This window comes from Lepidochelys kempii, chromosome 1, assembly GCF_965140265.1.
Source record: "Lepidochelys kempii isolate rLepKem1 chromosome 1, rLepKem1.hap2, whole genome shotgun sequence".
Taxonomy (NCBI): Eukaryota; Metazoa; Chordata; order Testudines; family Cheloniidae; genus Lepidochelys; species Lepidochelys kempii.
The window spans coordinates 8,681,085-8,708,063 of record NC_133256.1 but is presented as its reverse complement, the minus strand read 5'-3'; the positions used below and the strand labels follow the sequence as shown (position 1 = coordinate 8,708,063).

The following is a 26,979-nucleotide window of genomic DNA, read 5'->3' as shown; positions in this document are numbered from 1 at the left end:
CCAACCTGAGGACTCTCCTGAGGGTCTGCTATGATATGTGGAATCACAGTCCTCCTTCAACAGGATGCGTTCATCAAATCCCAACACTCTACAACCACAAAGACGCTTCCACTCAGCTCATGTTCCAGCTTTGTCTCCTTTGTCTACCAGGAACTCTATATAGCACATAGAGACATCTAGTGGCTGAACTGTAGGCTACGAGGAAACATACTGCAGTGGCTGTGAAATGATTCCGTTGGACACTCCCCGTAACACGTGTATGCAATGATGCCCCTGAGCAGGCTGCCTAGAGGGATTATTCTTTGGACCTCAGGGGCTGAATGCATGAGCCTCTATGGGTCCTTTATCCAGATGGCTGGGGAAGGAAATCCCCTGGGGCCCAGATGCTTGATCCTCGCAATTAAAAGGGACATGCTTGCACCAGCTTTTGCCAGGTCTCCATCAGTACTACCGGGGAGGGGGATGGAACAAGCAAGCTGGGTTCCACACTTTGCAGGATCCAGGCCTGCCAGTTCCCAGCCCATGTCCTGTCTGAGCCTTAGTGAAAACAAAGCAGGCCAGGGCTGGAAGCGCTGCCTCGTTGTCAGTGACTTTCCTTGGCAGGGGTACAGCAAGCACATGTGCTGGGGGAGGATCGGGGGATGCTTGTTTAGAGAAGCTGCAAATAATTAGGTGACATGTTTGAGTGTTTACTGTGCCGGCCTGGCCGCACGAGCAGCAGGAGCTGCCTGCCTCGCTGTTTACTCCTTTGGAGATGCTGCCGTCAGTTCCAGCACATGGGGAAGGGACGGCCAGGCTCCGTGATTCAAGGGTACTAGTTGTGAGGGTGGCTGCTGAGATATGGAAGCTGCTCCAGGAAGAAGTGGACCCAGACCCACCAAACACGGTTCACACTGGCCTTGCCACAGCTGCCAGATGGGAATGATCTTGGACTGGAACTGAAGCAGCAACGTAGACGTACAAGGATCCTTTCTCCCTGTACCGGTACCCTCAAGTATTCATAATAACAACACCTAGCTCTTATCATCAACCTCATTTTACAAATGGGGAAACTGAGACACAGAGCATCTGCGTGATTTGCCTCATGTCGCACACACAGCGTCCTTGGTGAATCAGGGACTTTAACCCATGTCAGCTGAGTCCGACGCCTTTGGCCCAGCCACTGGACCATCCTTCCTTCCAAAACAACCTCACCTACTCCCGTGGAAACTCAGCAAAAACATACCTGCCCCTAAACTGTTCCCTTGCCCCATATACACCGCTCTATGTCCTGTGAAACACAAACCACTGTGGCTGGGGTTCTTTCCCTTTCATGAATGTACACCAGGATCCCCTGTGATATCAGCACTGCCCTGAGAACGGAGGGTGTTAGTTAACCTGGTCTCCCATATGCTGGCTTTGCAGAATGCAAAATAGCGTAGGTCCTACCTAAACAAGGGCTATTTTATTTCACAGTGATAGAACTGTGGGTAAAAACAAAAACCTGAAATACAAAATATGCAAAAGGCAGCTCCCACCACTAACAACATGTAACTAACCCGAAGAATGACTTAGTTAGGGACATGACAAGTTCTCCATCACTTGGAGTCCTTAAATCAAGACCGGATGTCTTTCTAAAAGAGATCCTTAGGCTTGGAAGGGTTAGTTTATTATCAGTAAATGTCAGTAAATGTCGATTTCACCGAACACACGCAAACGGCGGGGAAAACCGATAATCGAAATGTGCAGCTAGGCAAAGGAAGCAAAATGCTGCTTGAGAACTTCTTAGAGTCTGATTTAAGGATATCAACTGTGTATATTTTGACATGTGATGCTGACAATTTGTGTTTTAACATTTATAAAGCTTTAAATTTTTATGTTATTAAATAATTATTGTCTGACTTCCCCTCCCTGCAATGTCTGACCCTCCCATACTTCCCCACAATTGTGAAAATGTAAAAATCCATAATTGTTTTTAAAAGCTTAAAACGAAACATCGATTTGATCCGCATAAATTACATAAAAAACAAAAAGAACAGGAGGACTTGTGGCACCTTAGAGACTAACCAATTTATTTGAGCATGAGCTTTCGTGAGCTACAGCTCACTTCATCATTGAGCTTATGCTCAAATAAGTTGGTTAGTCTCTAAGGTGCCACAAGTCCTCCTGTTCTTTTTGCGAATACAGACTAACACGGCTGTTACTCTGACACCCATAAAAAACAAACTGAATTCTGCCAAGCCTGCTCATAGGCGTTCAGAAACAGGGTGTGGCATAGCGCCCCCTAGTGCATGCTGCCGGCTGTCCCCGGAAGTGGGCTAGAGAAAGTTGCGGAAGTGGGCAGGGTTCAGACACTGAATCTGGTTGCATCCATCATGTCACTGAGGTAATTGTTAAATAAAAGCACTTCACTGAAAGCCGAGACCTCCTGCTTCCCAGAGACCCTTGCTCTTTGGTGGCCAGAGATGACCTGGAGAAAGATGGCAGGCCTCAATTTACTACCCCCCATCCTCGGGCTTTCAGCTGTAAGATACCAACTCCCCCCTTCTCCTATGGGGTTGCCGGGGGAGCGCAAGAAGCTTGTGGAGATGAAGATGATTACTGCACCTCATGGGACCCTCCTACAAGATCATTATTAATAACCTTAATTGTTTGGCGCACTTGGGGGATACGCCACCCTTCTGTAGAAGTGGAGGTCCGGATAACTGGGTTGCCCCTGTTTTCAGACCTTTTACCCATGGGGTTTGTTAAATCCACCTTCAATTTAGGCATTGGTCCTGCCATAAGCTCCCCGCTCCCACTGGGGTCTTTTCACATAGGATCTCATTCCAGGATCAGGGCCTTCGTTTGTAAGATTGAAGAGTAGATTGTTTCCTCCGTGTGTTTGTACAATACACAGCACAATGGTGCCCCAGGGTATGACACAGTGGTCCAGGGAACCCCTCAGAATTTAAGGCCGGAGGGAACAATTACAATAGTCTACTTTGCCCTTCAGCATCATACAAGGCCAGAGATCTTCCCCTAGTCTTTCCCACTCTGAGCTCTCAGCAGTTAGTTCCCCGTCCCATCCAGGTCCTGATCTCAACAGCTGGGTGTGCTACAGACAGACTCTGCTGGAGCAGAATTTAAGAGCCAAGCTTCAGGCCTGCGGATTTCAGTGGGTGAGCTACAAGCGTGATGCTCTCAGGGCAGCCCTACCGTTCAAAGGCTTGACTCGGGCATTTGGAAATCCAGGAACTTCTCCATGTGGGAAAGATGATGGAAAAGTCAGATACTGGTTAAACATTTGTTTCTTAAGGGCTCCCACCACCGGTCGGGTTTCATACCTAAGCAGATCCAGGCCATGCCCCTTTTAAATGACACTCCCAGGCACACCTGGGCCTTGTAATTTAGGGAAACATCAGAACCAAAACATGAATTACAGCTGCCCCAAATCAACAGATCCCTCCAGGGTCTGGCTTCTTTCTAATTTCCACGCTTGTTCTCTGCAGGATACAGGCTGATGTTATTTTAATCATGGGCATTTTAATACCCCTCAAAGCTTTTTTTTTTTAAAAAAAAAAGATTCCAAGGGATTTGATTCCAAAATGTTGCACACTAGAGGAAATGCACCCAGAAAATTAAAGGAAAAAGAGCGAGCGGGAGAGATTTGTCAGTTTAACCCAACCCTAGCCGGCCTGTAAGGCATGCAGTAGGAGAAAGAAGCCGTGCGTGGACAGGTCTAACATAACATCAGTTCTCCCCGCGCTGCTATTCCTGTTGGCTGAGGCTGGGCAATGGTTGCAGCGGTTTCCCTGCAAATATTTCGGTAAGGCTTGCTTTTCCGTTCTCTTGCCAACGCGCGGCACTTCCAAACCCACCCAAAGGAGAGATCTCTAGGGAATCTTTCATCCAGTCATGTGACAAATGTCAATTAAGCCTCAAATCCCACCCGGAAGGTTAGGTCAGGGTTAATATTCCTATTATGCTGGTAGGGAAACTGAGGCATGGATTATTTCAAAAGGAAATCCAATAGGTGTTGTGTCACTAGCGGAGGCAGGAATAGAGCCCAGGCGTCCTGACTTGTGACCCAGTGCTCTGTGTAAACGCCCGACTGCACAGCGGGGACAGAGGGGACACCGTGGTGCAAGTAGGCGGGATTGTATGGTACACCGTACCAGTAAAATATTTATAGCTGGTTCACATACTGGAAAGACACAGGAGGAGCAGAACGTGGGGAGGGCTGTGGTGTATTGGCAGAGCTGGACAGCACATCCCCATGCCACCACTTTGCTTGGCAATCACCATCCCCCCCACCACCACCACCGAAGGCTGCTAAGGCAGAATCCACAGCAGCCGCGGGGCACACCACTGCCTGCAAGCTCCCATTCCAGGCCGCTTCACGCCAGGCCTAACAAGTCCCTCTCTACATCCTCATATCAAATCCGCTTCCCAGGGTAGGCTCACAGACAAACTGCTGCATTTGTATGGTGTTCACAGCACAGACCCTCCCCAGAGCGTAAAACCCAACTCTCTACAAAGAGTGAGCAGGATAATGGGTCAGGAAATCAAAGGGTCTGCCGGGCTGTCCCAGCTGACTCCACAAGCAGCTATTGCTTTCCAGGGGCCCGAAGCAGCAGCCTGCATGTGCGTGTGGATGCACACCCATGTATGTGTGATTGTATCTAGCCAGCAAGTTAAAGAAGTATGGGCTGGATGAATGCACTATAAGGTGTGTAGAAAGCTGGCTAGATTGTCGAGCTCAACGGGTAGTGATCAATGGCTCCATGTCTAGTTGGCAGCCGGTATCAAGTGGAGTGCCCCAAGGGTTGGTCCTGGGGACGGTTTTGTTCAATATCTTCATAAATGATCTGGAGGATGGCGTTGATTGCAACCTCAGCAAGTTTGCAGATGACACTAAACTGGGAGGAGAGGTAGATACGCTGGAGGGTAGAGATAGGATACAGAGGGCCCTAGACAAATTAGAGGATTGGGCCAAAAGAAATCTGATGAGGTTAACAAAGACAAGTGTGGAGTCCTGCACTTAGGATGGAAGAATCCCATGCACCGCTACAGACTAGGGACCGAGTGGCTAGGCAGCAGTTCTGCGGAAAAGGACCTAGGGGTTACAGTGGACGAGAAGCTGGATATGAGTCAACAGTGTGCCCTTGTTGCCAAGAAGGCCAATGGCATTTTGGGATGTATAAGTAGGGGCATTGCCAGCAGATCGAGGGACGTGATTGTTCCCCTCTATTCGACATTGGTGAGGCCTCATCTGGAGTACTGTGTCCAGTTTTGGGCCCCACACTACAAGAAGGATGTGGAAAAATTGGAAAACGTCCAGCGGCGGGCAACAAAAATGATGAGGGGACTGGAACGCATGACTTATGAGGAGAGGCTGAGGGAACTGGGATTGTTTAGTCTGCGGAAGAGAAGAATGAGGGGGGATTTGATAGCTGCTTTCAACTACCTGAAAGGGGATTCCAGAGAGGATGGATCTAGACTGTTCTCAGTGGTAGCAGATGACAGAACGAGGAGCAATGGTCTCAAGTTGCAGTGGGGGAGGTTTAGGTTGGATATTAGGAAAAACTTTTTCACTAGGAGGGTGGTGAAGCACTGGAATGGGCTACCTCGGGAGGTGATGGAATCTCCTTCCTTAGAGGTTTTTAAGGTCAGGCTTGACAAAGTCCTGGCTGGGATGATTTAGTTGGGGATTGGTCCTGCTTTGATCAGGGGGTTGGACTAGATGATCTCCTGAGGTCCCTTCCCACCCTGATAGTCTATGATTCTATGTACATGAAGGGGGGAGTGTGGCAGGATATGTGTGAATTTTGTAATCTATTCCTCTGTGTGTGTGTGTGTGTGTGTGAAAGAGAGAGCATCTACAACATGTGAGATTGTATGTACATGACGGGGGCTTGTAGGGTGGAATGTAAGTTTCCTTATCTATTCCTCTCTGCGTGCCGGCGATCATATATGTACATGATGGGTGGAAGCGTGGAGGGACATGTCAATTTCACGATCTGCTCCCGGGCCTGCGAGCACCCACCGGAGCGGAGATTGGGGATAGAGGCCGTGTGTCGGTTCACTCCTTTGTGGCTACTGCGTTGGCGCTTGACGGATCCCTGGGGTCCTCTAGACACAAGATCGGCCCCCAGAGGCACCCGACGCTCAGCCAGGTACGGCGATTACCAAAGCCAGTTTGCAGGCAGCCAGCAGGACGGCCTCATCCCCACAAGGACTGGCTGCAGGAAGCAGCTCCTTTCTTCTTGGGCGTGGTGCAAGGGTTATTCAGGCAGGGGTGAGGAGAAACCTGGTGACTATGGGTGTGCCAAGAGCTAGCACAAAGCGAAGCAAGGCTGCAGTGGTACCTGGGTTCTGGTTTCTCCATGCCGGGCTCAAAGTGAGGCAGGATTTCAGTGGGCCCCAAATTGTAATTTTCCCCTATCGTGATTGCTGCCGCCTTCCCATCTCCGCCTGCTCCAGTCCATCCCAAGCACAGCCGGGCCAATCCCCTCCTGCCGCCATCACAGTCTCTATACTGACTTCCCTTTGCTGTCTGCATTACGCTGAGTCTTCTCCAAACCTCCTCCTCCTCCTCTACAGCCAGCCCTTTCCTCTGCCTGCTCCCTTCTGTCCCCTGGTCCCCCAACCTGAGACGTTCTGTTCCCTCACCCTCTGCCCATGTGGCCAGACCACCCTGCCATGCTCAGCAGCAAAGAACAATTCAGGCTGAGTGGAATGTAGGTCACGGAGAAACAACAAGAAAGAACAAAAGTCAAGTCTCCAGGAGAGAGCGCTGTGTGTGCGTGTGAGAGAGAGCGAGAGAGTCTGCAGGGGCTCAGAGAACGTAAAGGCGCCGTGTGCAGAAAACAAAGGGCATCGTAGTCCTGTGGGGACAAGCACCCCAGATATTTATCAGATCCATTCATATTTTGCTTTACTCTCTGCTGGGATGGTACAAAGTGACCCGTTGCACTTTCTCGCTCACCTGCTCCCAGCACACAGCTCTGTTCAGGTGCAGAGGAGATTTGAGCTGGGATTCCCAGGGAAGCCTACCAGTTGAAAGTCAATGGGAGTGAAAATGCCAGCTCAGGGTTTAGGTTACTGCTTGTAAGCTGCCCCATGAGATGCCCTGGGACATGTGGCTGCTGGCCGTTATCCCAGCGGGAACGAAACAGTCCCTGCAACAGGAGTGCAACTGGAACTTGTGAGCTACCCCAGAGCAGGGATTTGGGGATATGAGCTGCTGCCCGTGGGGAGAGCATTTCTCACCCCGGACGAGCTGTTAATTGCCTGTGAAGATAACAGTGTAATTAAAAAGAACAGGAGGACTTGTGGCACCTTAGAGACTAACCCATTTATCTGAGCATGAGCTTTCGTGAGCTACAGCTCACGTCATCGGATGTGCTTAAGCTCAAATAAATGGGTTAGTCTCCAAGGTGCCACAAGTCCTCCTGTTCTTTTGGCGGATACAGACGAACGCGGCTGCTACTCTGAGAAGTGTAATTAGAGAGGTTCTGTGGAGCCACTTGGTGGTGTCAGCTGGCACCTCAAATTGAATTGCCTTGTTAGACTGCCCCCCCTCCCCTGGTAAGGCAACGCCCATCTTTTCATGCCCTATGTATAACTATACCTGCTACCGTGTTTTCCACTTCGTGCATCTGAATAAGTGGGTTTTAGCCCACGAAAGCTTACGCCCAAATCAATCTGTCAGTCTCTAAGGTGCCACAAGGACTCCTCGTTGTTTTTGCTGATACAGACTAACATGGCTGCCCCTCTGAAACCTGTCAGCTTGGGCAGACAGTTCTCCACATGTGGCCAGGCAAGTCATACCTCCGCTAAGGCCCAGCCCCACCCCTGTGGAGGCATTTTCAGGGACCCATCACCAAATGTGTTTTTCTTCACAGCCCCTTGGGAGGCAGGGTGGTATCCTCACGCCCATTACCCAGAGGGGGAACTGAGGCAAAGGCGGCCTAAGGGCCGCTTGACAAAGATATCAAGGTGCTTGCAAAGAGGGGCCTGGGGAGATTTTCACAAGCACACCAGCCCCGCTGGCTACCTGGCCCTCAGCAACTTGCCCAGAGTCATGCAGGGCGTCTGTGGCAGAGGTGGGAATTTAACCCTAGTCTCCCACGTCCCAGGCTGGCACCCTAACTGGGCCATCCTTCCTTGCTGTGGGCAGCAGGGCAGCCAGGCTCTCTTGTGTGTCGATTGCCAGGGCAGCATCAGCCCTCGCCCGTTTCCCCTCCCTCAGGCACGTGGAGCTTGCCAGAGCTTTTCTGCTCGGGGAATTCCCTTCAGGGCGGGAGAGGCCCTGGTAGCGGGGGGCTGTGGGAGTCCTGGTGCCAGGGAGGAGAAAGGCAAACGGCCTCCACAGACAGACAGGGCAGATCTCAGGGGATGCATGAGCTCTGTGGGTTCCCCCTGCTTGCTCCCAGGGGGGCCGCCTGCTGCTCAGTGCCCTCAGAGAACCATCTGGGAGGACTGAGCAGGGATGAAACCTGCCGTGTCCTAGGAAAATCCAACCGGTTTCTCTACAAGTTGCTCCTGATGCCTCAGGCCCCTCTAGAAATGCCGGGGGTGTTTGCTCCTCTAGGGTTCTAGGCAGGACTGGAACCAGTCCCTGCGGGAGGGGATGCCAAACAGCCCAGCCTCCCTACTACCTAAGAACATCAGAATGGTCTTACTGGGTCAGCCCAAGGGTCCATCTAGCCCAGTGTCCTGCCCTCCCACAACAGCCAATACCAGGTGCTTCAGAGGGAATGAACAGACCAGGGCAATTACCGAGTGACCCATCCCCTGTCCTCCAGTCCCAGCTTCTGGCAAACAGAGGTTTAGAGACGCCTAGAGCATGGGGTTGCGTCCCTGCCCATCTTGTCTAATAGCCATTGTTGGACCTGTCCTCCATCAACTTATCTAGTTCTTTTTTGAACCCCGTTACAGTTTTGGCCTTCCCAACATCCGCTGGCAATGAGTTCCACAAGTTGACTGTTCACTGAGTGAAGAAATACTTCCTTTGGTTTGTTTTAAACCTGCTGCCTATTCGTGTTATTGGGTGACCCCTGGTTCTTGTGTTACGGAAAGGGGTAAATAACACTTCCTGATTCACTGTCTCCACTCCAGTCATGATTTTATAGACCTCTGTCATATCCCCCCTTAGTCATCTCTTTTCCCAGCTGAAAAGTCCCAGTCTTATTAATCTCTCTTCATGCAGAAGCTGTTCCCTACCCCTCACCATTCTGGTTGTCCTTCTCTGTACCTTTTCCAGTTCCAATATACCTTATTTGAGATGGGTGACCAGAACTGCGCGCAGTATTCACGGTGTGCGCCAAGCCAGGGGAAGCTCGCCCTTTTCTCTTCAACCTAGCAGGACCTTCTCCCGAGGGCCCAGCATGAGGGATGTTCTGTGCCAAGGATACATAACCCCCCCCCCGACACCCACACACTGACCCGCACCAGGTACGGAGACCCTCCACCCCTGCTGCCCTGGCACACTGGGTAAGGTGCTGCCCCCCCACACGGTGGGTATGATGCCCCCCACTGACACACTGGGTACAGCACCGCCCCCCCGCACACACACTGGGTATGGCGCCACCCCCCCACAAACTGGGCATGGTGCCACCCCCCCACACACACACTGGGTACGGCGCCCACACACACACAGCGGGTACAGTGCCGCCCCCCCACACACACAACCTGGGTACGGCGCCCACACACACACAGCGGGTACAGTGCCGCCCCCCACACACACACTGGGTATAGCGCCACCCTGCACACACGCTGGGCATGGTGCCACCCCCCACACACACACACTGGGTACGGTGCCACCCCCCACAAACTGGGCATGGTGCCACCCCCCCCACACACACTGGGTACGGTGCCACCCCCCCACACACACTGGGTACGGTGCCACCCCCCCACAAACTGGGCATGGTGCCACCCCCCACACACACACTGGGTACGGTGCCACCCCCCACAAACTGGGCATGGTGCCACCCCCCACACACACACTGGGTACGGTGCCACCCCCCACAAACTGGGCATGGTGCCACCCCCCACACACACACTGGGTACGGTGCCACCCCCACACACACACTGGGTACGGCACCACCCCCCCACAAACTGGGCATGGTGCCACCCCCACACACACACACACACTGGGTACGGTGCCACCCCCCACAAACTGGGCATGGTGCCACCCCCCCACACACACACACTGGGTACGGTGCCACCCCCCACAAACTGGGCATGGTGCCACCCCCCACACACACACTGGGTACGGTGCCACCCCCCACAAACTGGGCATGGTGCCACCCCCACACACACACTGGGTACGGTGCCACCCCACACACATACACTGGGTACGGTGCCACCCCCCCACAAACTGGGCATGGTGCCACCCCCACACACACACACACTGGGTACGGCACCACCCCCACACACACACACACTGGGTATAGCGCCACCCCGCACACACGCTGGGCATGGTGCCCCCTCCCCTCCCCCGCGCACGCACACACACACAGGGTACGACGCCTCCCCGCCACATACAAACACACACACTGGGTACTACGGCATCCCCACACACACACACTGACACGCTGGGTACAACGCCCCCATCCCCTGCACACGCACACGCACACACGCACACAGGGTGCAGTGCCTTCCCCCCCATACACACTGACACATGGTATAGCACCCCGCCCCCCCCCACACACAGACTGACACACTGGGTACAGCACTTCCCTTCCCCGCACATGCATGTACACACACGGTACGGCACCTTCGCCCCCCCCCCACATACACACTCACACACTGGGTATAGCGTCTACCCCCCCCACACACATACACACTGACACACTGGGTATGACCCCCCCCCCCACACACACACATTGACACACTGGGTATGACCCCCACACACACAGGGTATGACCCCCCCACACACACACACACATTGACACACTGGGTATGACCCCCCCTCACACACACACATTGACACACTGGGTATGACCCCCACACACACAGGGTATGACCCCCCCCCTCACACACACACATTGACACACTGGGTATGACCCCCACACACACAGGGTATGACCCCCCCCCACACACACACATTGACACACTGGGTATGACCCCCCCACACACACACACACACACTGGAGTTTGGGGTAGCCCTCACTTGTGAATGCCTCCCCCATGAGTAACTCCGTGTATCTGGGAATGAATCAGCCCCTGGGGTCACTGCCCCGGGAACCCGAGCCCCACTGATGCAGCCTTCCTGGGCTCCGGCTCCAGCAGTAACGGGGGCAGGGGGCTCTGTGTCCCCTGACTGGAGAGGTTACCCCCAGTCTCCCACAGGCACTGAGGCCTCCAGTCTCCCACTGGGCAATCCTGCCCCGATAGGATCCAGTCCGGGCCCAGCAGCTGGCCGTGTCATCCTGAACTGATAATGTATATGGGCCAATGCCGCCGTCCCCCACTGGGTGGAATCAGAACTGCTCAAGTGCGTGTCACTCCCCCTTTACTGCAAATGGCCACGAGAGAGTCTCCTTTAGCTTAAGCACTTGGGGGAAAAGACGACCCAGGTTCTAGTCCTGTTGCCCCGTGGAGGTCAGAATGGCCATGATGCGGACCCTAGTGACAGCCGCGACCTCACAGCTGGATTTGTTAATCGCTGTGCTCCTGAGGTGTTTGGACCCTAACACCCACCCTCTCCTCGTGTGTGGTCGCGGAAGGGGTTACAAGAGACATCCCAGCCTGACTGGCCCTGCACAGACTCGAATCAGCTACGTCAGGGCAGAGGAAGCCCAGCTGTCTCGGCTCGATGGAAGGAGTGTGAGACGGTCCCTTAAGTACCTTGGGCATAAAGGATTCAGTCCACAGAATAGTGCCGCAGGGAGGGAGGCAGGGTGCCCCAAGCCTACAGGCCGCAGAGTTCGGCTCTTCTCAGCACAATAACCTCAGTGACTCAGTTTCCCCAGGTGCGATGGCACTTTCCTCATGGGGGAGGGGACGGTTGGGCAGCTGAACTTGCCCCAGCTTGGTCTCCAGCGGAGAGCAGAGAGAGGCCAGGGGAGCTCAGGTGCTTGGAGCAACATATGGGAAGCAACGGCCCCTTAAGTACCTGAGGCCTAAATTATTACTCACAACACAGCAGTGCAGAAAGGGGGTCCCGGTGAAAGGGAAACCTGTCAGGAGAAGAATCCTATTCCTTCCCTTAGCTTAGTGACTACAAAGCATCAGGCTGGACAGCCTTCACCCTTTCCCTCCCATGGCTGGAAGGAGAGTGTGTGTTTGTGTACATATACACACAGGCTACCTGCGGGGCTGGCTACGAGGGCTGGCCCTGTGTTATCAAAGGGTTTAAGAGCCACGCAACCATCGGATCTCACCCAAGGTTCTAGTCTCATGGGAAACTGAAAGAGTCTTTCGGACCTTGTGTACTTCTCGTTGCTGACTAGTTCTTCCAGTTCGTGGAAACGGATCCCGCTAGCCATAGTGTGTGTGAGCACGCATACACACAGGTACCAACACCCTGTGCTGGATGGACTCTCAACTGCTCCAGTGTGTGGCTTAGGCCCTACACTGCTAACAGCGAAAGGAAAGTCTCCAGTCTACCCCTTTTTATTTCAAACACAAAGGGGGGAACTTTCAAAGGCATTTCCATTTGTGCCTTGAAAATTTCCCTCAGGCTGAACTTTGGGATCCAGTCTGACAGTTCCTCGGTTGCATCAACGAACACATCCATCAGGTCGGTATAGTCACGCCAGTAGAACTGCTTTCAGGGCCTGGCACAAGGCCCTCTCGTGTTTATAAAAGCACCTAGCACAATGGGGCTCTGGCCCACGACGGAGCCTTCTACGTGCTACCGCAATACACATAAATAATAATGCAACGTATGGTACTTCTTAGCAAGGAACTGCTGTGGGACTGCAGTCCCGAGATGGGCAGGTCTGGGGTTAGAAATTAGGGTAGTCTCCTTTTCCCACACTGTTGTGTAGTGTTGTTATGAGCTGTTAACCAGCTGCCACAATCCCACCCCAGAAGTGGCTGCATTTCAGTTATGAGTAAAACAACAGGTGCATTTTAGTTATGGGTGAATCAATTTTTAGGTGTATAGAATAATCCACTGAGGGAAAAGGACCTGGAACCGTTACCTGGACCTAATTTTTGTGGCTGGCCTAGCTCCTAAAACCTCTGCACTCTGAGATGAGGACACATTGTACACATATATAGTAAGAGACAGTCCCTATTCTAGAGCTTGCAAGGAGTGGGTGGGGAAAAGGGAGGATTCTTATCTGCATTTTGCAGGTGAGGAAACTGAGGCATAGAGAGGCGCAGTGTCCAAGGTCATATAGGGAGTCTGTGGTAAAGCCACGAATTGAACTAACAGCTCCTAAGTCCTAGACCAGCGTCTTAGCCACTGGACCATCCTCCCTTGAGGAAGAGGAGGAGGAGGAGGGGCAGCGCTGGGAGGGGATTTTGAAACATGCACCCGGATCCAAACCTATGAGCATCAGGTCCGGCGTGGGAAGCAGCAGTGAAGTTCAAGTTGCCCAGGGCTGATAGCTGTCCCCGGGAGACTCTCCCCAGCACCAACTCCAAACACCCACTACAAGGCCCCTGGCCAATGCCAGGTGCCCCAGAGGGAATGAACAGAACAGGGAATTATCAAGTGATCCATCCCCTGTCAGCCATTCCCAGCTTCTGGCCAAGCCAACTGGGTAATGCTGCACATGCTGCTGAATGAGGGCCACATGAGAGCCATGGCTCACCACAACATTGCCCAGCGAGCCAGCAGCACCTCACATGAACAGGAAGTGGGGGGTGACCATTAACCCCCTCCCCAAAGGGACCCCGCCATGGCACAGCCCTGCACGCTCCCAGACGAGACGGCAAAACCCCAAACCACGCCAGACAATTGCAGGGACAGTGTTGTGTCCATCTGCTCTCACTGACCGGGCCATGAATCTAAACGTGGCCTGGAGCCAATCAGCCCTGATCCCCTTTGCTTTGTGTTCCGGAGAGATCAGATGGGAAAGCTATTGCGATTTGCAGGGGGGGGCACGGAACCAGTTTCCCCAGACCCCCCAGCCAGCAGCTGTGCAATCCCTGACTGAACAGGGGAGCCAGCCCTGCTCCCCCAGGCAAGAGACCAGCAGGGGCTTGGCTCCGAAAGGAAATCAACATGCACAAGGATTCCTTAGCAGCCCACACTGCCCTGGACTGGGTCCAGGCAAAGCCCGAGCTGGGAAATGCAGCCCGCCCCTCAAAAATGTGACCACCTCCCAACTGCCCCAGCATGTCAACAACCCCAGCAAACAGCCCGGGAGAGGGAGCTGCGCGTTGCAAAACCGCCGCCGGTCTATTCGTCTCTTCCTCGGGGAATCAGGCCAGGGAGAAAACCCAAAGGAGGCCACCCACTTTTGAAAAGTCCAGTTTTTCCAGCCTACGCTGTCTCATCTCCCAAGGGCTGGAGCTGCAGCGCTCCAGTCGAACAAAGCGACGTACGCTGGGCACCCTGGCTAGCGGCAGATGCCTACCGAGAGCGAGAGCCCAGGATAATGTGTGATTCATTGGGCTATTAATGTGCATTAGGTAGAGAATGCCTCATCTGAGAGCGGACTGCTTGGAGTCTGCATTCTCTCTCCTGTGCCATTAAATACCACACACAGCTCTGCAGCTCTGCACACAAAGCAAATGCCTAGATCTCCCCCCCGAAAAAATCCTAGTGGATAGAAATGCACTGGGATTAGCAGGCTGAATGACAGCTCCTTAGCGGTATCTACAGTCCAGCAAATATCCAAATAATGCAAGAGCAAGAATCACCATCTGCAGCAGAATAACCCACATTGCAAAAATATATATATTAACCAACCTGGTTCCTTTGTCTCCCATGGCCCAGGCCAACCTTCCAGCCACTTGTCAGGGAGTCAGAGAAGGAGCAGAGAGGTGTGGAAAATTACTAGATGTTAATTTGGAGCCAAGGAAGCGGTCTCTTTCGGCAGGAACTGCTGCTCGCGCTCTCACCCACACAAACCCCAGCTGCAGACGACGCAGCGAACTCCACGGGGCTGTCGCCTTCCTCCGTGTCTAATAACAACAAGGCGGCTGGGCGTGTGTCCGTCCAGCTCTGAAGTGCCTTTGTTTCTGGCGATCACAGAATGGAACAGACCCAGCTGTTGTGCACGGATGTAAAACCAGCCATGAGATTACGGGCACAGGCGGGAATCCAAGGCACAGGGACACACACACACACACACAGAGGATCCCTTAGAGGGAGGTTGCTCTCAGACACGGCTGCTCCATCTCTCCCACTGACAGCTTCCCCTCTTGCTTCTAGGGAGAGAGATCCACCCTCGCTCGGCTCTGAGCAACACTGCCTCCTACTCCAGGCTTGCACAGCTCAGGACGGAGCCGTACACAGCTGCTGCAGCCAGTGTGGGGAACAGGCTCAGGCAATCATCATCATCATCATCTCCACTCCAGCTGCCCAGAGCTGCGTGAGAGCAGGGGGCTGGCTCTGCTTGTGGCCTGTGAACTCCAGAGCGTGTGTGTGCTCGGCAGCTGGCCAGGTTGCACATTTCCACGCAGGGGAGTTTGGGTTTCCTGGAAATGCTCAGTGACCCTTCTCTTTCTGATGCCAGACAGCTGGGTTTGGGTAGAACCCATCCCACTCTGGCTGCTTGGCTTGCAGGACAATGCACAACCGGTCTCACTCCAGCGCTGCCCCCGGAACTCACCCCCGGTCAGCGTCTTATTAACAACCACCTTTCCCTGCAGCACACTGCATCCAAAGGGCTTTACTGAGGAGAGACTGGAATTGCTCCCCCTCCCCACAGCTGAAATGCAGCCACCTCTGGAGTGGAACATGGCTACCGCAATACACGGCCTCCCAGTGCTTCACAAAGCTCTCCGCCTGGGGAAAGTAGGTGCCTTGTAACCAGCACTGGCTTCTAATTTGGGTGCAGGTCAGAGCTCCCTTCATGCTTCGGGCGCACATCCGAGCTTCAGTCATGCCATACCGGAATGTACACGAACACAGAGTGCGTCACATCCCCCTCTAGTGAATACAGCCTACCACTGCTGCCAGCGGAGGGAGTTACTCCTTTAACGCAAGCAGCAGATGTCAGCCGTGTGGTGTTTGAGGGCCTGGGTTTCAACCCTCCCGATGACTCCTGGCTTTTGCACAGGTGAGCAGAGATGCTACAGCCCCTGTCCCTCTCGCCCCCTGCTGGCCTGATACAGCCCGTTTATTCACCTACTAGGCCCGGGCTGGGTAGGCCGAAGGGGGAAGCCTTGGTGGGCATGGATGCAGCCACATGAGTCCATTAGATAAGCTTCAAACAGTACAGTGACGCGTAATGGACCACATCTGAACAGAACAAGTTCAATGCGCCTTTAGGAGACAATGGAAAAAAGGAGGGACTAGGTCACCCAGTCTGGCCTCCTGTATATAAACCCAGCAACCCAAATCAGAGCAACGTATTACAGCCCACAGGAGACTGGACTACGCCACAGGCAGAGAACAGGAGGCTCCAAGGTGCACCAATGCCCGAGGCCCCTGCCATGGCGGGGAAATAATTAAATGAGACATACCCCGATGATAGCGAGTGACCTGCCCCCACATGCTGCAGAGGAAGGAGAAAAAAACACCCCCAAAGGTCAGTGCCCATGTGACCTGGGGGGAATCCCTTCCCGACTGCACACAGGGCGATCAACTAGCTCCTGAGCACATCAGCAAGAACCAGCCAGGCAAGCACCAGAGGTCTTTAAAGGTCTCGCTTTAATTCTCGAAAAGGACAGCAGTGGCCCGTTCTTGTGCGCGCGGTTTGAGAACTGCTAGCCCAGTGTGAAGAGCTGCTCTCCAGTGAATGAAGGGCTACTGGTGTAGCTGAGTGGTTAGCTAAAGTCAGAGGGTTTGGGGACGGGGCCACTTGATCCTTCCCACAGGCAGGAGGCAAATCTCAATTTCTCAGGCAGATGCTGAAGCTATTCAAATATCCCGAGCTTGACTCTCCTCAGCTCCCCGCAGTATTACAGACCGGGGCTCTCTTCCCACAGAAGATGTTTATTTTCTGCACAAAGTGAGTACCAAAACATTTTAGGCTGAAAACCCCAAATATTTCCGTTTCCCAGATCAGTCTACATCACCCATGATGCACCTCAGTCCCCCTTCTTGCAGAGGGGAGGCATTGCATCATGGGAGTCCCTGGCTCTGAGGCATGATGGGCGATATAGCCCAGCTGACGGAAGAACCACAGCTAGCTCCCATGAAAGTCAATTTTCAGCCAGGCCTCGTTACAAGGATACAACAAGTGGGGACAGGCTCTGTCATTTACTATGCCTAGAGCACAATGGAGCCCTTGACTTGGCTGAGGCCCATAAGAGGCTTTGGCAGAGGTACGCTGTTAATCAGGTGTGAGTGGAGAACCAGCCCTCACCCAGCTGCATGTGTATGAGGGAACCCTTTACAATAATATCAATAATCTTTAAAATAATCTCTTTCCACTGCCGTCATCTGTTTCCTTTATTTCCATTTCACTCCCTTTGGCTGATGAAGCCAGACTGGTCAGTTTCACTTCCTGGTTCTCATGCACTAATTCTAACAACATATGGTTAAATTCCACTCACCCAGGTGGAGCTCTGACTCTGTGTAAGAGGGAAGCATTCGGGCCTTTGTGCTTAGACCTGGAGACCCTCAACAACAAAACCTTTTGACTTGACACCTGCAGTGCACTGAGCTGATTAGGGTGACCAGATGTCCCGATTTTATAGGGACAGTCCCGATTTTGGGGTCTTTTTCTTATCTAGGCTCCTATTACCCCCCAACCCCTTGTCCCGATTTTCCACACTTGCTGTCTGGTCACCCTAGAGCTAGCCTATGCAGTCCTGTGTTCTCATCACCCTCTCCCCAGGGATCGCTTGGTACATCCACTTGTCAAGTCTTGTCTTAAATTAGATTTAGTGCAGGGACCATCTCTTCCTCTGCAGGTGCACAGTGCCCAGATTAACAAGGCCTCCGGCCACTACTGCAGTGCCCAGAATAGCACTTTTCTGCCCTGGATCTCAAAACCACTTCCCCCGCATGACCGGCCTGGAGTCACTTGCAGGGCACGGAACGGAAGCAGGGTCCTAACTTCCAGTCCCGTCTCTCTTCACTGAGCCCCCGTGCGCTGGTGTTTGGGTTCACAATGCAGCAGATGAGCACTACTTGCAACCAATCACAAATCCCCGTGTGTTCATAGACAACCTGGAAGCCACCTCTCGTCAAACAAGGGGAGAGCAGGGTTCACTTAGGGGCCGGCTGGCCATGGCTCCGCAATCCCAGAATCCTGCGGTAGCCTTATCGGGCAACCTGAGGGGCTGGCGGCCAAGTTACAGTCTCCAGGTTCCCATGGTCGGACAAGGGCAAGGGAACAGTTGGGGGACCCGGGCCCTCCCTCTCCAATAGGTCCCAGGCCAGGGCCCGAGGGGGAAGAGGTGAGAAGAGTCTCAGACCCCTCTAGCTGATACCACAGACCAACCTCCCCTTGGCGACTTCCTACCTCCTCTGTTCTCCCCGCGGTTTCGGTCATGGTCACGGCACAGCGGAGGGTTGCTCAAGCAGTCTAAATTATTCAGACAATCGGGGCTTCCCCAGCCCCCGTCCCAATGTGCAGTGATTCCTCTTTGTGGGGGGGAATGGAAGGGGAAAAGGGGTCAGGCACCTGGTCGGGCCGTACCCACAGCCCAGGCCCCACTGTGGATTCCTCTGTCCCAGAAGCTACTGATTGGCTTCCTACCCACAGACAGCCTCTCCATCACAATCCCCCAGCTTGCCTGCAGCGTCCCCTCTTAAGCAAGTCCTCCATATGCAGCACGCTCTGCAGCTGCTTGATCGGCCCAGGCCTGCTCCATCACCCCCGTAGCCTTAGTGTGGGTCTGCAACCTGCATCACGGAGGATTTGTACAGTCTCGAGATGTGGCTCAGGCCCCAGAGTTTGGTTCTAGATCTGAACTGTCCCAGAGCCAGGGGCTCCATACAGCTTAGGGTTGGAATGCCCATTGTGTCTTCTTAGAGGGTCTTCATTTCTTACAAAACCCAAAGCCAAGATGTTTCCTCCCTTCATTAGCAGGCTGCAGAAAAAAGGAAACATATTCTCCTAAAGTAGCCAGCAGTCCCCACCCCGCAGATGCCTGCCATCCATTTCACAGCAGCGTCAGCTGCTCTCGGCGTGATATCCCCGCCTGAGAAACAGAAGTGTCCCATGACGAGTCAGCAAATTGTCAGGTCAAGCACCCAGCTCCCTCCTTATGTGGAGTCAAATCATCAGACCTGGGGCTAAGGCCAAAGCTATTTCATCCCGACAAAGTCACAGCAGAACTCGTTGCTGTGGAGTCGCAAACGCTGCTAAAACCAAGGAGCTGTTCAGCCTCCCGAGCCATTGTCCTTTGGGGGTTGCAGGTTTTTACAGGAGTTTTAGGCCAGTGACAGATTAACCTGCCCCAGTCGCTCCCCCGATGGCACCCACTCCTTCCACCTCGTAGGGCTGCATTTTATTAATGATCTCGACAAGGCAACAAGTCGTAAGCCGACAAAGTTTGCAAATGGCCCAGAATTAAGGCATGAGCCAAAGCTAAGTGAAGTCCATGGCCAGGCTTCACTTTACTTCCAAAGGTTTTGGATCAAACCCTTATTTCGGTGACTTGACACCGGAGAAGACTGAAGAACTTCAGAGGGACCTATCCAAGCTCAGTGAATGAGCAACATCATGACAAGTGAAATCCAATGCTGGCAAATGCAAAGCAATGCACATGGGAGGGAATAAGCTCAACTAACCACTCAGGGAAAGTGGCCTGCACATCACCATCGACATCTCCATGAAAATCTCTCTGCTCAGCGTGCAGCTGCAGGCAACAGAGCAGACACAGCATTATGACATGTAAGGAATGGGGGAAAAAATGCTGAAAAAGTTCTATGGAGCAATTTGGGACATAAGATTACGCTGAGAAGGGCACTTAGAAAAGGTGCAAGGGAGAACCAATCCTGCACTGGCAGAGGCTGCTGCTCCACCAGGCTTTTCCATCTCTAAATCTAAATTATTAGAGGCCCAGCGAAGGGATAACAGCACCAGTCCAAGAAGGGCCACGACATTGGACTAGACCAACCACTTGGTCTTCCGAAAATGTCCTTTGCCCGTAGACTGTAAACTCTGGGGTGGGTAGTGCTATAATAAAGTTGGCTGAGATCTTGGCTAAGTCACAGAGTCCTGTTTACTTGCGGGAACCAAACCGGCTGTGAGCCAGGCAAAGAGGACTACGGGAGAAAGGAGTCACCGTGCATCCATCAGCCAGCTTCCGCTGCTGTGCCGTATGATATTGTCTGGGCGGGCGTGTCTGAGCACGGCTGCCTTTGGCAGGCTGGAACCACTCGCTGTCGGTCCTTGGGGTTTTACTGTGGACAGAGATCCTGCTCTAGCTCACGGAGCAGGGCCCGATGCTTGTGCAGCCGGAGGAGCTGGCATCCTGAGCAGCCCTGCCGGGGGAGGTGGTACAGCCACGTTCCAAGGGCCTACAGCTTGGATACAATATCGTCTCTCTCCTGGGTGGCTGCAGGCTGTCAGACTCACTGACTTAGCCAATACAGACAGTGTCACAGGATGCTGAGGCAGCGTGAACCAGATGCCAGGGCTCTGAACTGAAGGTCAGGAGACCTCGGTTCTATTCTCATCTCTGCCCCTGACCAGCTGTGTGACCTCCCCCCATATCCATTTCCCAGCTTACCCTGGGAGCATCTAATCTATTACCTCCCACTAGGCATCCATGCAACTGCCAGGACAACAGGGCCCTGATCTCAGCGGTGACGGCAGTAAAAGAGCAGTAACTTATCCGAGTTCACAGCTAGCCCTACGGCATCAGGGACCATCGCTCTGCAGAAAAAAATGAAGCCTTCTTTTTAAAGATAAACCATTTGCAGCTTCCCTGCCCCGCTGTTCCCTCACTAACGGGCTGTCCGGCCTGCTCCCATTATCTCTTCCTCCTGCACATCCGTAGCATCCTGTTCTTAACCCTGCTCTTTGCAAGGTCACTTTCGATTCCGCCCTACGACGCTTCTGTTCTCCGTCACGTTTAAAGAGCCCAGCGTTGGACCTACAGCGTGAGGCGCAATGGCAGCCCATTGGAGGGAGAAAATTGTCCCCATGAAGGGCCGGAACCAGGGAAGGGCATTTGGCTTAACCACATACTGGAGAATTAGCTCTCTGGGCTCAGTTTCTTTTCCTTCCAGATAGAGCGGGTAAGTTACTGGAGTCTAAATTTGGGAAGACTCGGGGCTGCACTCCTGGAGTGACAAGGAGATGCGTCACATTCTAAAAGGTGAAACAGCTGCCTTGCAAGTCAGGACTTCTGGGTCGCGGTTTCCAGTGTAGCCACCTCCTTGCTGCGGGAGCTCCCATCGCTCACCCGCATCAAGCCTCAGTTCATTTGTCCCGCAGCGAACTAGCATGGCTGTGTGTTGGCAGGTCCACATGGTGCCCTCTGCTTGGTGGAAGCAGATCGGTTTAACTGAGAGTCACAGGCCCCATAGTTGGCCAGGGTCTCCCAGAGAGTCTGCGGCAGAGCTAAGAATTAAACTGTATCTCCTGTGTCCCAACCCAGCACACACTCCCCTTTCAGAGACACTCTGGGGTGCATTTCAGAGGGTCTGCTAATAGGTTTCCTGTCTTGACTGAATGTGCTTCCCCAGCCTGCCTCAGCTGTATAGGACCAGGCCCTTAAAACATTTGCAGAGAAGCTGCTGGACAGCCCGAGCAGCATTATCCTCCATCGACCACTCGCCAAGGACCACTGGCGAGAGATGTACCCAGTGTCCTTCCCCAAAAGACAGAGGCTGATAAACGGGGTGCCTTGGAACAGCTCCCTTGGGAGATCATGAATTCCCTTCCTAGTTATTAGAAGATCCCCATTTTTAAAGCTTCTGGCTAAGGTTAGTAGGGGGCCATGGCCAGCTCAAGGGGCTGGAGGTGGCTGCAGAGTGTTTCACCTACAAACTAGACATTCAAATCCTGCCCTGGTGTGCTGGCTGGAAGTAATTAGTGTCCAATGGGGTTTGGTGGTTCTCAGTCCACATCACAGCAATCACCATCCTCTTTCAGATGAAGTGGAATCTGGTCTTTGCGTAGGAACTCTTACTTGTATAGGACCTTATTGTCATAATCAACAGCACTCAGGGGGAAGCGTTTTCCCTTTAGGATCATTGCTAGTCCCACCCTTTATTTCTCTTCCTTTCTCTGCTTCTCTCCCTCTTCCCTGTCTTTGCCTTTCTTCAGTTCTTCCTTCTGCATTTGCTTCCCTGCAGCAACTCCTGTCACTTTCCCCGTGGCAGTCCATATCCTTATGTTCACCACTTTCACAAAACTATGATAAATCTTGTACAACATAGGCCTTGTGAGGTGTCATTTGAAAACTCATAATTTTCTGATTATTATTGTCCTGCTAACATATGTGTGGCAACATTGTATGTAAAGTTTTAAGATTCTACTGTATGATGTTATTAAGGCAGGTTCCAAATCTGGCAACACAGCCCAAACCAGTTCCTCAGAGACAAAAGGCAAATGGACTCCTCAGCCAGGTGTCAACAAATCAAGGAAGAGGGGTGTGAGTGAGAAATTTACACAAGATGATTCTCAAACAAGAGAAATACTATAAGAAGGGAGAACAGAGGACCCAAATCACCTCTCTCTCCTCATCTTTACTCACAGCATCAACAACGTTTGAAAGACAAAGAAAGCATCATTGAACTGGGGGAGAAAACAGCCAGACTGCCGTGATCATGTGGTGAGAAAAATCTTTTTGCTTTAAGTTCACTTAGCTTGTTAAGTTAGGTATTCATTTGAGTTTTACCTTTTATTTCTTTGTAACCAAATCTGACTTTTATGCCTCCTTACTTGTAATCACTTAAAATCTATTTTTCTGTAGTTCAATAAACTTGTTTTATCCAAACCAATGTGTGTGTGGATTGAAGTGTTTGGGAATCTTCATTTGAGATAACAGTGTTTGTGCATATCATTTTGTATTAATGAAAAGATGGACTTTCTATGAACTTGTATTGTCCAGGAGGGTGCTGAGCAGTACAAGACACACGTTTCTGGGGACAAGTCTGGGACTGGGAATTTGCTGGTGTCACTCTGCAATGTAATGGAGGAGTGGCTGGCTAGGACACTCATATCATTTAGCTGGGAGTGATTTTGCATTCTGGAGGTTGTGTGTGGTTGTTCTCCCAGCAAAGTTCAGCGTGAAAGGTTCGAGTGCTGAGAAGCCACAGCTGTTCAACTGTCCAGATTGTACCCAGGGGAATGCCACACCCCTCTCCCATTTGCTAATATTTCGTTTTCACCATAAACTTCTGAGTCAGTTGGGCAGGGAACTCTGTACTACTCCGAGCCATTGTCTGAGCCTGTCTGCAGACTCAGGAAGGCAGCACGGCATCAGTTGTGCTTGGGAACTGTAGCACTGTAAGCAGGAGGGCTAGGACCGTAGGTGTTGATTTTTAAATGCAAGCTGAGATTCTGTAGCACAGGGCTCTGCCATTCAGGAAATTCACCCGGGGGTGGGGGGTGTTTGACACCCTTGGCTAAGTGGCTCTGCCAACCTACATCTCTGGGCTCCTTCCCTTCCAGCTCCCCTTTATAGCCATCACCACTCCCATTTTCATACCACCCCAGCTGCTTGGAGTTTTCTGCTCCTCCCATACCAACTTGTTAAGAGCAGCACACAAGAAGCCATTGGGTGTGCACACCAACTTTATTAAACCTAAAGCCGGATGAACAATGCAATACACCCTACACCTCTAGGCCAATAGATGCTGCTAATAGATCTTTCTCATCAAGCCTTTCCGCAGCGCTGTATCCCTCTATGCGCCCCAATCGGCGATTGGCCCTGCAGCTGCTGGGGTGTGTATCTGAATCCTGGGCTCTGTCTGATGTAACCATCAGCAAGAATGATCTAGGTCTGGCTTTGAGTTCATACGAAGCTGGAGCTGGGGGGCAGAATGCATGCACCAGTCTCGGCCAGGCCAGGATTGAGAGAAACCCTGCCTAGTGACACTACGCAGTGCAGACGGAGTTAGCCTGGGAGCCCAAGAGACCCGGGGTCTGGCTATCCTCAGCAGCCTCAGGAGAGAATCCCCACACGCAGACCCAGCGGCAGGGCCATGGCGCGGCGTCTGCTGACTGAGCAGTGGACTTTTCACAAGTTGCTTCCTGCCCAAGTCCAAGTCGTCTCCTCAGCCTCCAGCCCTGCGAGGGCCCCAGGAACGGCGAGAGCTGCCTCCGGGGCTCACTTCCCAAGGACAAAGCCATGTGTAAGAGGGAGCCAAACCCCCGTAACATAACCAAAGGGGTTCCACAGGCCCTACCTTCTCTCCCCTGCCTTCCCAGCGCTCTCTACATACCCCAGCTGGAATGGGCCCTGGCTGCACATGGCTCTGCACAACGGGCTAGTCACTGGGCAGTCATACAATGTAGCTGGGACTGGAGTGGGTGAGGGGAGATTTGATTATTAACCCCCAGTCCCGGGTCACCGACAGCTACTCTCCTTTCTTCTCCCCCAGCTGGGTCCCAGCTGAGTGACCAGCAGATCCGGTGCCCTGCTCCGTAAAGAGAGAAGGGCCAAGGACTGGGACGCCAGGGATGGGCAGCTGCTTCCATACCACATGTGGTATAAAGGCAGTGAGTCGCTCGCAGTGCATTCCCACTGCAGGGGAGCAAGCGCCCAGGAGGAAGAGGGTAACAGTCGTGTCCTAGAGTCAGCCGCCTGCCTGGAATTGATCTGCTGATCTGGAACAGCTGCCTTCTCTAGGTCCGGTGTCCCTAGCCTCTGTTTGCCAGAAGCTGGGAATGGGCGACAGGGGATGGATCACTTGATGATTAACCTGTTCTGTTCATTCCCTCTGGGACACCTGGCATTAGCCACTGTCGGAAGACAGGACACTGGGCTAGATGGACCTTTAAGTCTGACCCAGTCTGGTCATTCTTAAGTTCTTATGGTACAATCTTCTTAAAGATACAGTCCCTGCCTTGAGGTACACTGTGGGCGGGCAGCCTACCTCTGGCTGCAGACATATGCCACTAGGGGTGGGTGCAGCACTGTTAGCCTTACAACGGGCCAGCTAATGGACAGAAATGAAAGACTTTGGGGCAGGACAGCAACGCTTCTTTGGGAAGAGAGACAGAGCTGATAGGGCCCTACGTCAATGTCTTTACACTGGACCTAGATGAGGCCTGAAAGCCAGGGAGAAGGAAATCAGGGGCTAGCCCCAGCCTCCGGGGAGAGCCGCTTCTCCTGTAACACCCACGAGAACTAGCCAATGAGCAATGGCTGTGCTGAGCGGCGGATGGGGAAACCGATGTTGTTATAAGAGGAAAAACCATTCAGAGGATCTGGAGCCATCCAGTTGGACACATTTCTACCCCATGTACCTGCAGCATGGCACCGCTGCCCTCATGCTGCCTCCCCTCTCACCATGGGTTCCTGCCCTGGAGACTTTACAGTCCAGTTTGTACCCAGATGTAGTTGTTTCTCTGTCCCGCGCCAGCTTGGTTTCCTTTGTTCACCAGGGACCACATCCCATATGGAATGCTCGACAACACAGCGCCATCAAGTGGCTGACCGGAGCATTGCCAGTGGACACCACCACCTGGGCAGGGAAGATTTGTTGACCGAGATGTTGTCCACGGGGAAGGGCCTTCCCCCACCGCCCCACAAATCAAGGTGCTTCTGGAAAAAACGGCTGGCATTTAGCCTTTGTAAAAAATTGTATTTGAATAGCCACAACGATTCCAAAATATATGTTCAATTCATTGTTTTTAAATGGTTGAAAGAAATTATTTAACGAGAAATATAGGAGAAAAAGATGGGTCAGGTCTGAACACTTTGAAACAAAACCCTTTTGCCATTTCAGTGTTAACATGGAGCCAGAATGGGTGGAAAGCCATTAGCGTGTGCAACAGTGAGAGATGTTGCCAGAGCAGGAAGAAAATAGGTTTTGTCTTCACGTGTCAGTGGAGCACAGGGCTGTCCAGACCATCTCTGTTAAGGGATCTTCTGAAGGGGGGAACATGGAGCCTTTCAGCACCTGTTGGTTACAAAGATGTGGACACCTGACCATTGAGAACTAGACTGAACGAAAACTCATTTCATTTAGGGTCCCTATTAGTCCTCAGATAGTAACACCCTTCAGTCACTGCACACCTGGGATGTTATCCAGTCTTACCGCTGATCTCTTGAAAGGCTTCATCTCCATTACTGATGTGAACCAGTGTTTAGAGCAGGGGTGGGCAAACTACGGCCCGCGGGCTGGAGCCGGCCTGTCAGGTCTTTGGATCCAGCCTGTGGGATTTCCACCCCCGTGGTGCTGAGGGCCCCATGCCACTCCCGGAAGCGGCCGGCACCATGTCCCTGTGGCCCCTGGGGGAGGTAGAGGGCTCCGTGTGCTGCCCTCGCCTGCAGGCACCGCCCCCTGTTGCTCCCATTGGCCGGGAACGGGGAACCACGGCCAATGGGAGCAACGGGGGGCCGTGCCTGCAGGTGAGGGCAGCACGAGGAGCCCTCTGCCTCCCCCCCTGCCCCCCCGGAGCTGCAGGGACGAGGTGCCAGCCATGGCACGGGGCCAGGGCCAGGGCAGGCAGGGAGCCTGACTTAGCCCCACTGTGCACCGCTGCCACCCCGGAGCTGCTCCAGGTAAGCAGTGCCAGGCCGGAACCAGTACCCCGAACCCCTCCTGCACCCCACACCCCAACCCCCTGTCCTGAGCCCCTTCCCGCACTCTGCACCCCCTCCTGCACCCCAACCCCTTGCCCTGAGCCCATCTGGACTAGATGATTCTGAGAGTCGCAATGCCACAAGCAATCTACAGGCACAGCAGGAAGTGGGGCTGAAATCTCATCTCTTCCAGCTCCGAACTTTTTAAACTGTCTTCCATTTAAAGTGTCATTCCAATAATGACATTCTCAAGGTAATTGTCTGTTCCCAGCACCT

The 26,979-nt window shown here is 53.0% G+C and overlaps 1 protein-coding gene across 4 annotated transcripts in view; it reads right to left on the bottom strand.

The window, feature by feature from the left end:
• The window catches only part of ARRB1 (arrestin beta 1), a 179,690-nt gene extending 164,190 nt beyond the window's left edge, over positions 1-15,500 (bottom strand). For 2 of the 4 annotated variants that reach the window (XM_073333850.1, XM_073333860.1), the window contains exon 1: positions 14,840-15,497. In XM_073333850.1, coding sequence (XP_073189951.1) covers positions 14,840-14,859 — 20 coding nt within the window. In that variant the 5' untranslated portion in view covers positions 14,860-15,497. Of the gene's footprint in view, positions 1-14,839 lie in introns of all 4 variants that reach the window. The other 2 variants (XM_073333877.1, XM_073333868.1) reach the window with 2 other exon arrangements.
• Between the last annotated feature and the right edge of the window lie 11,479 nt (positions 15,501-26,979).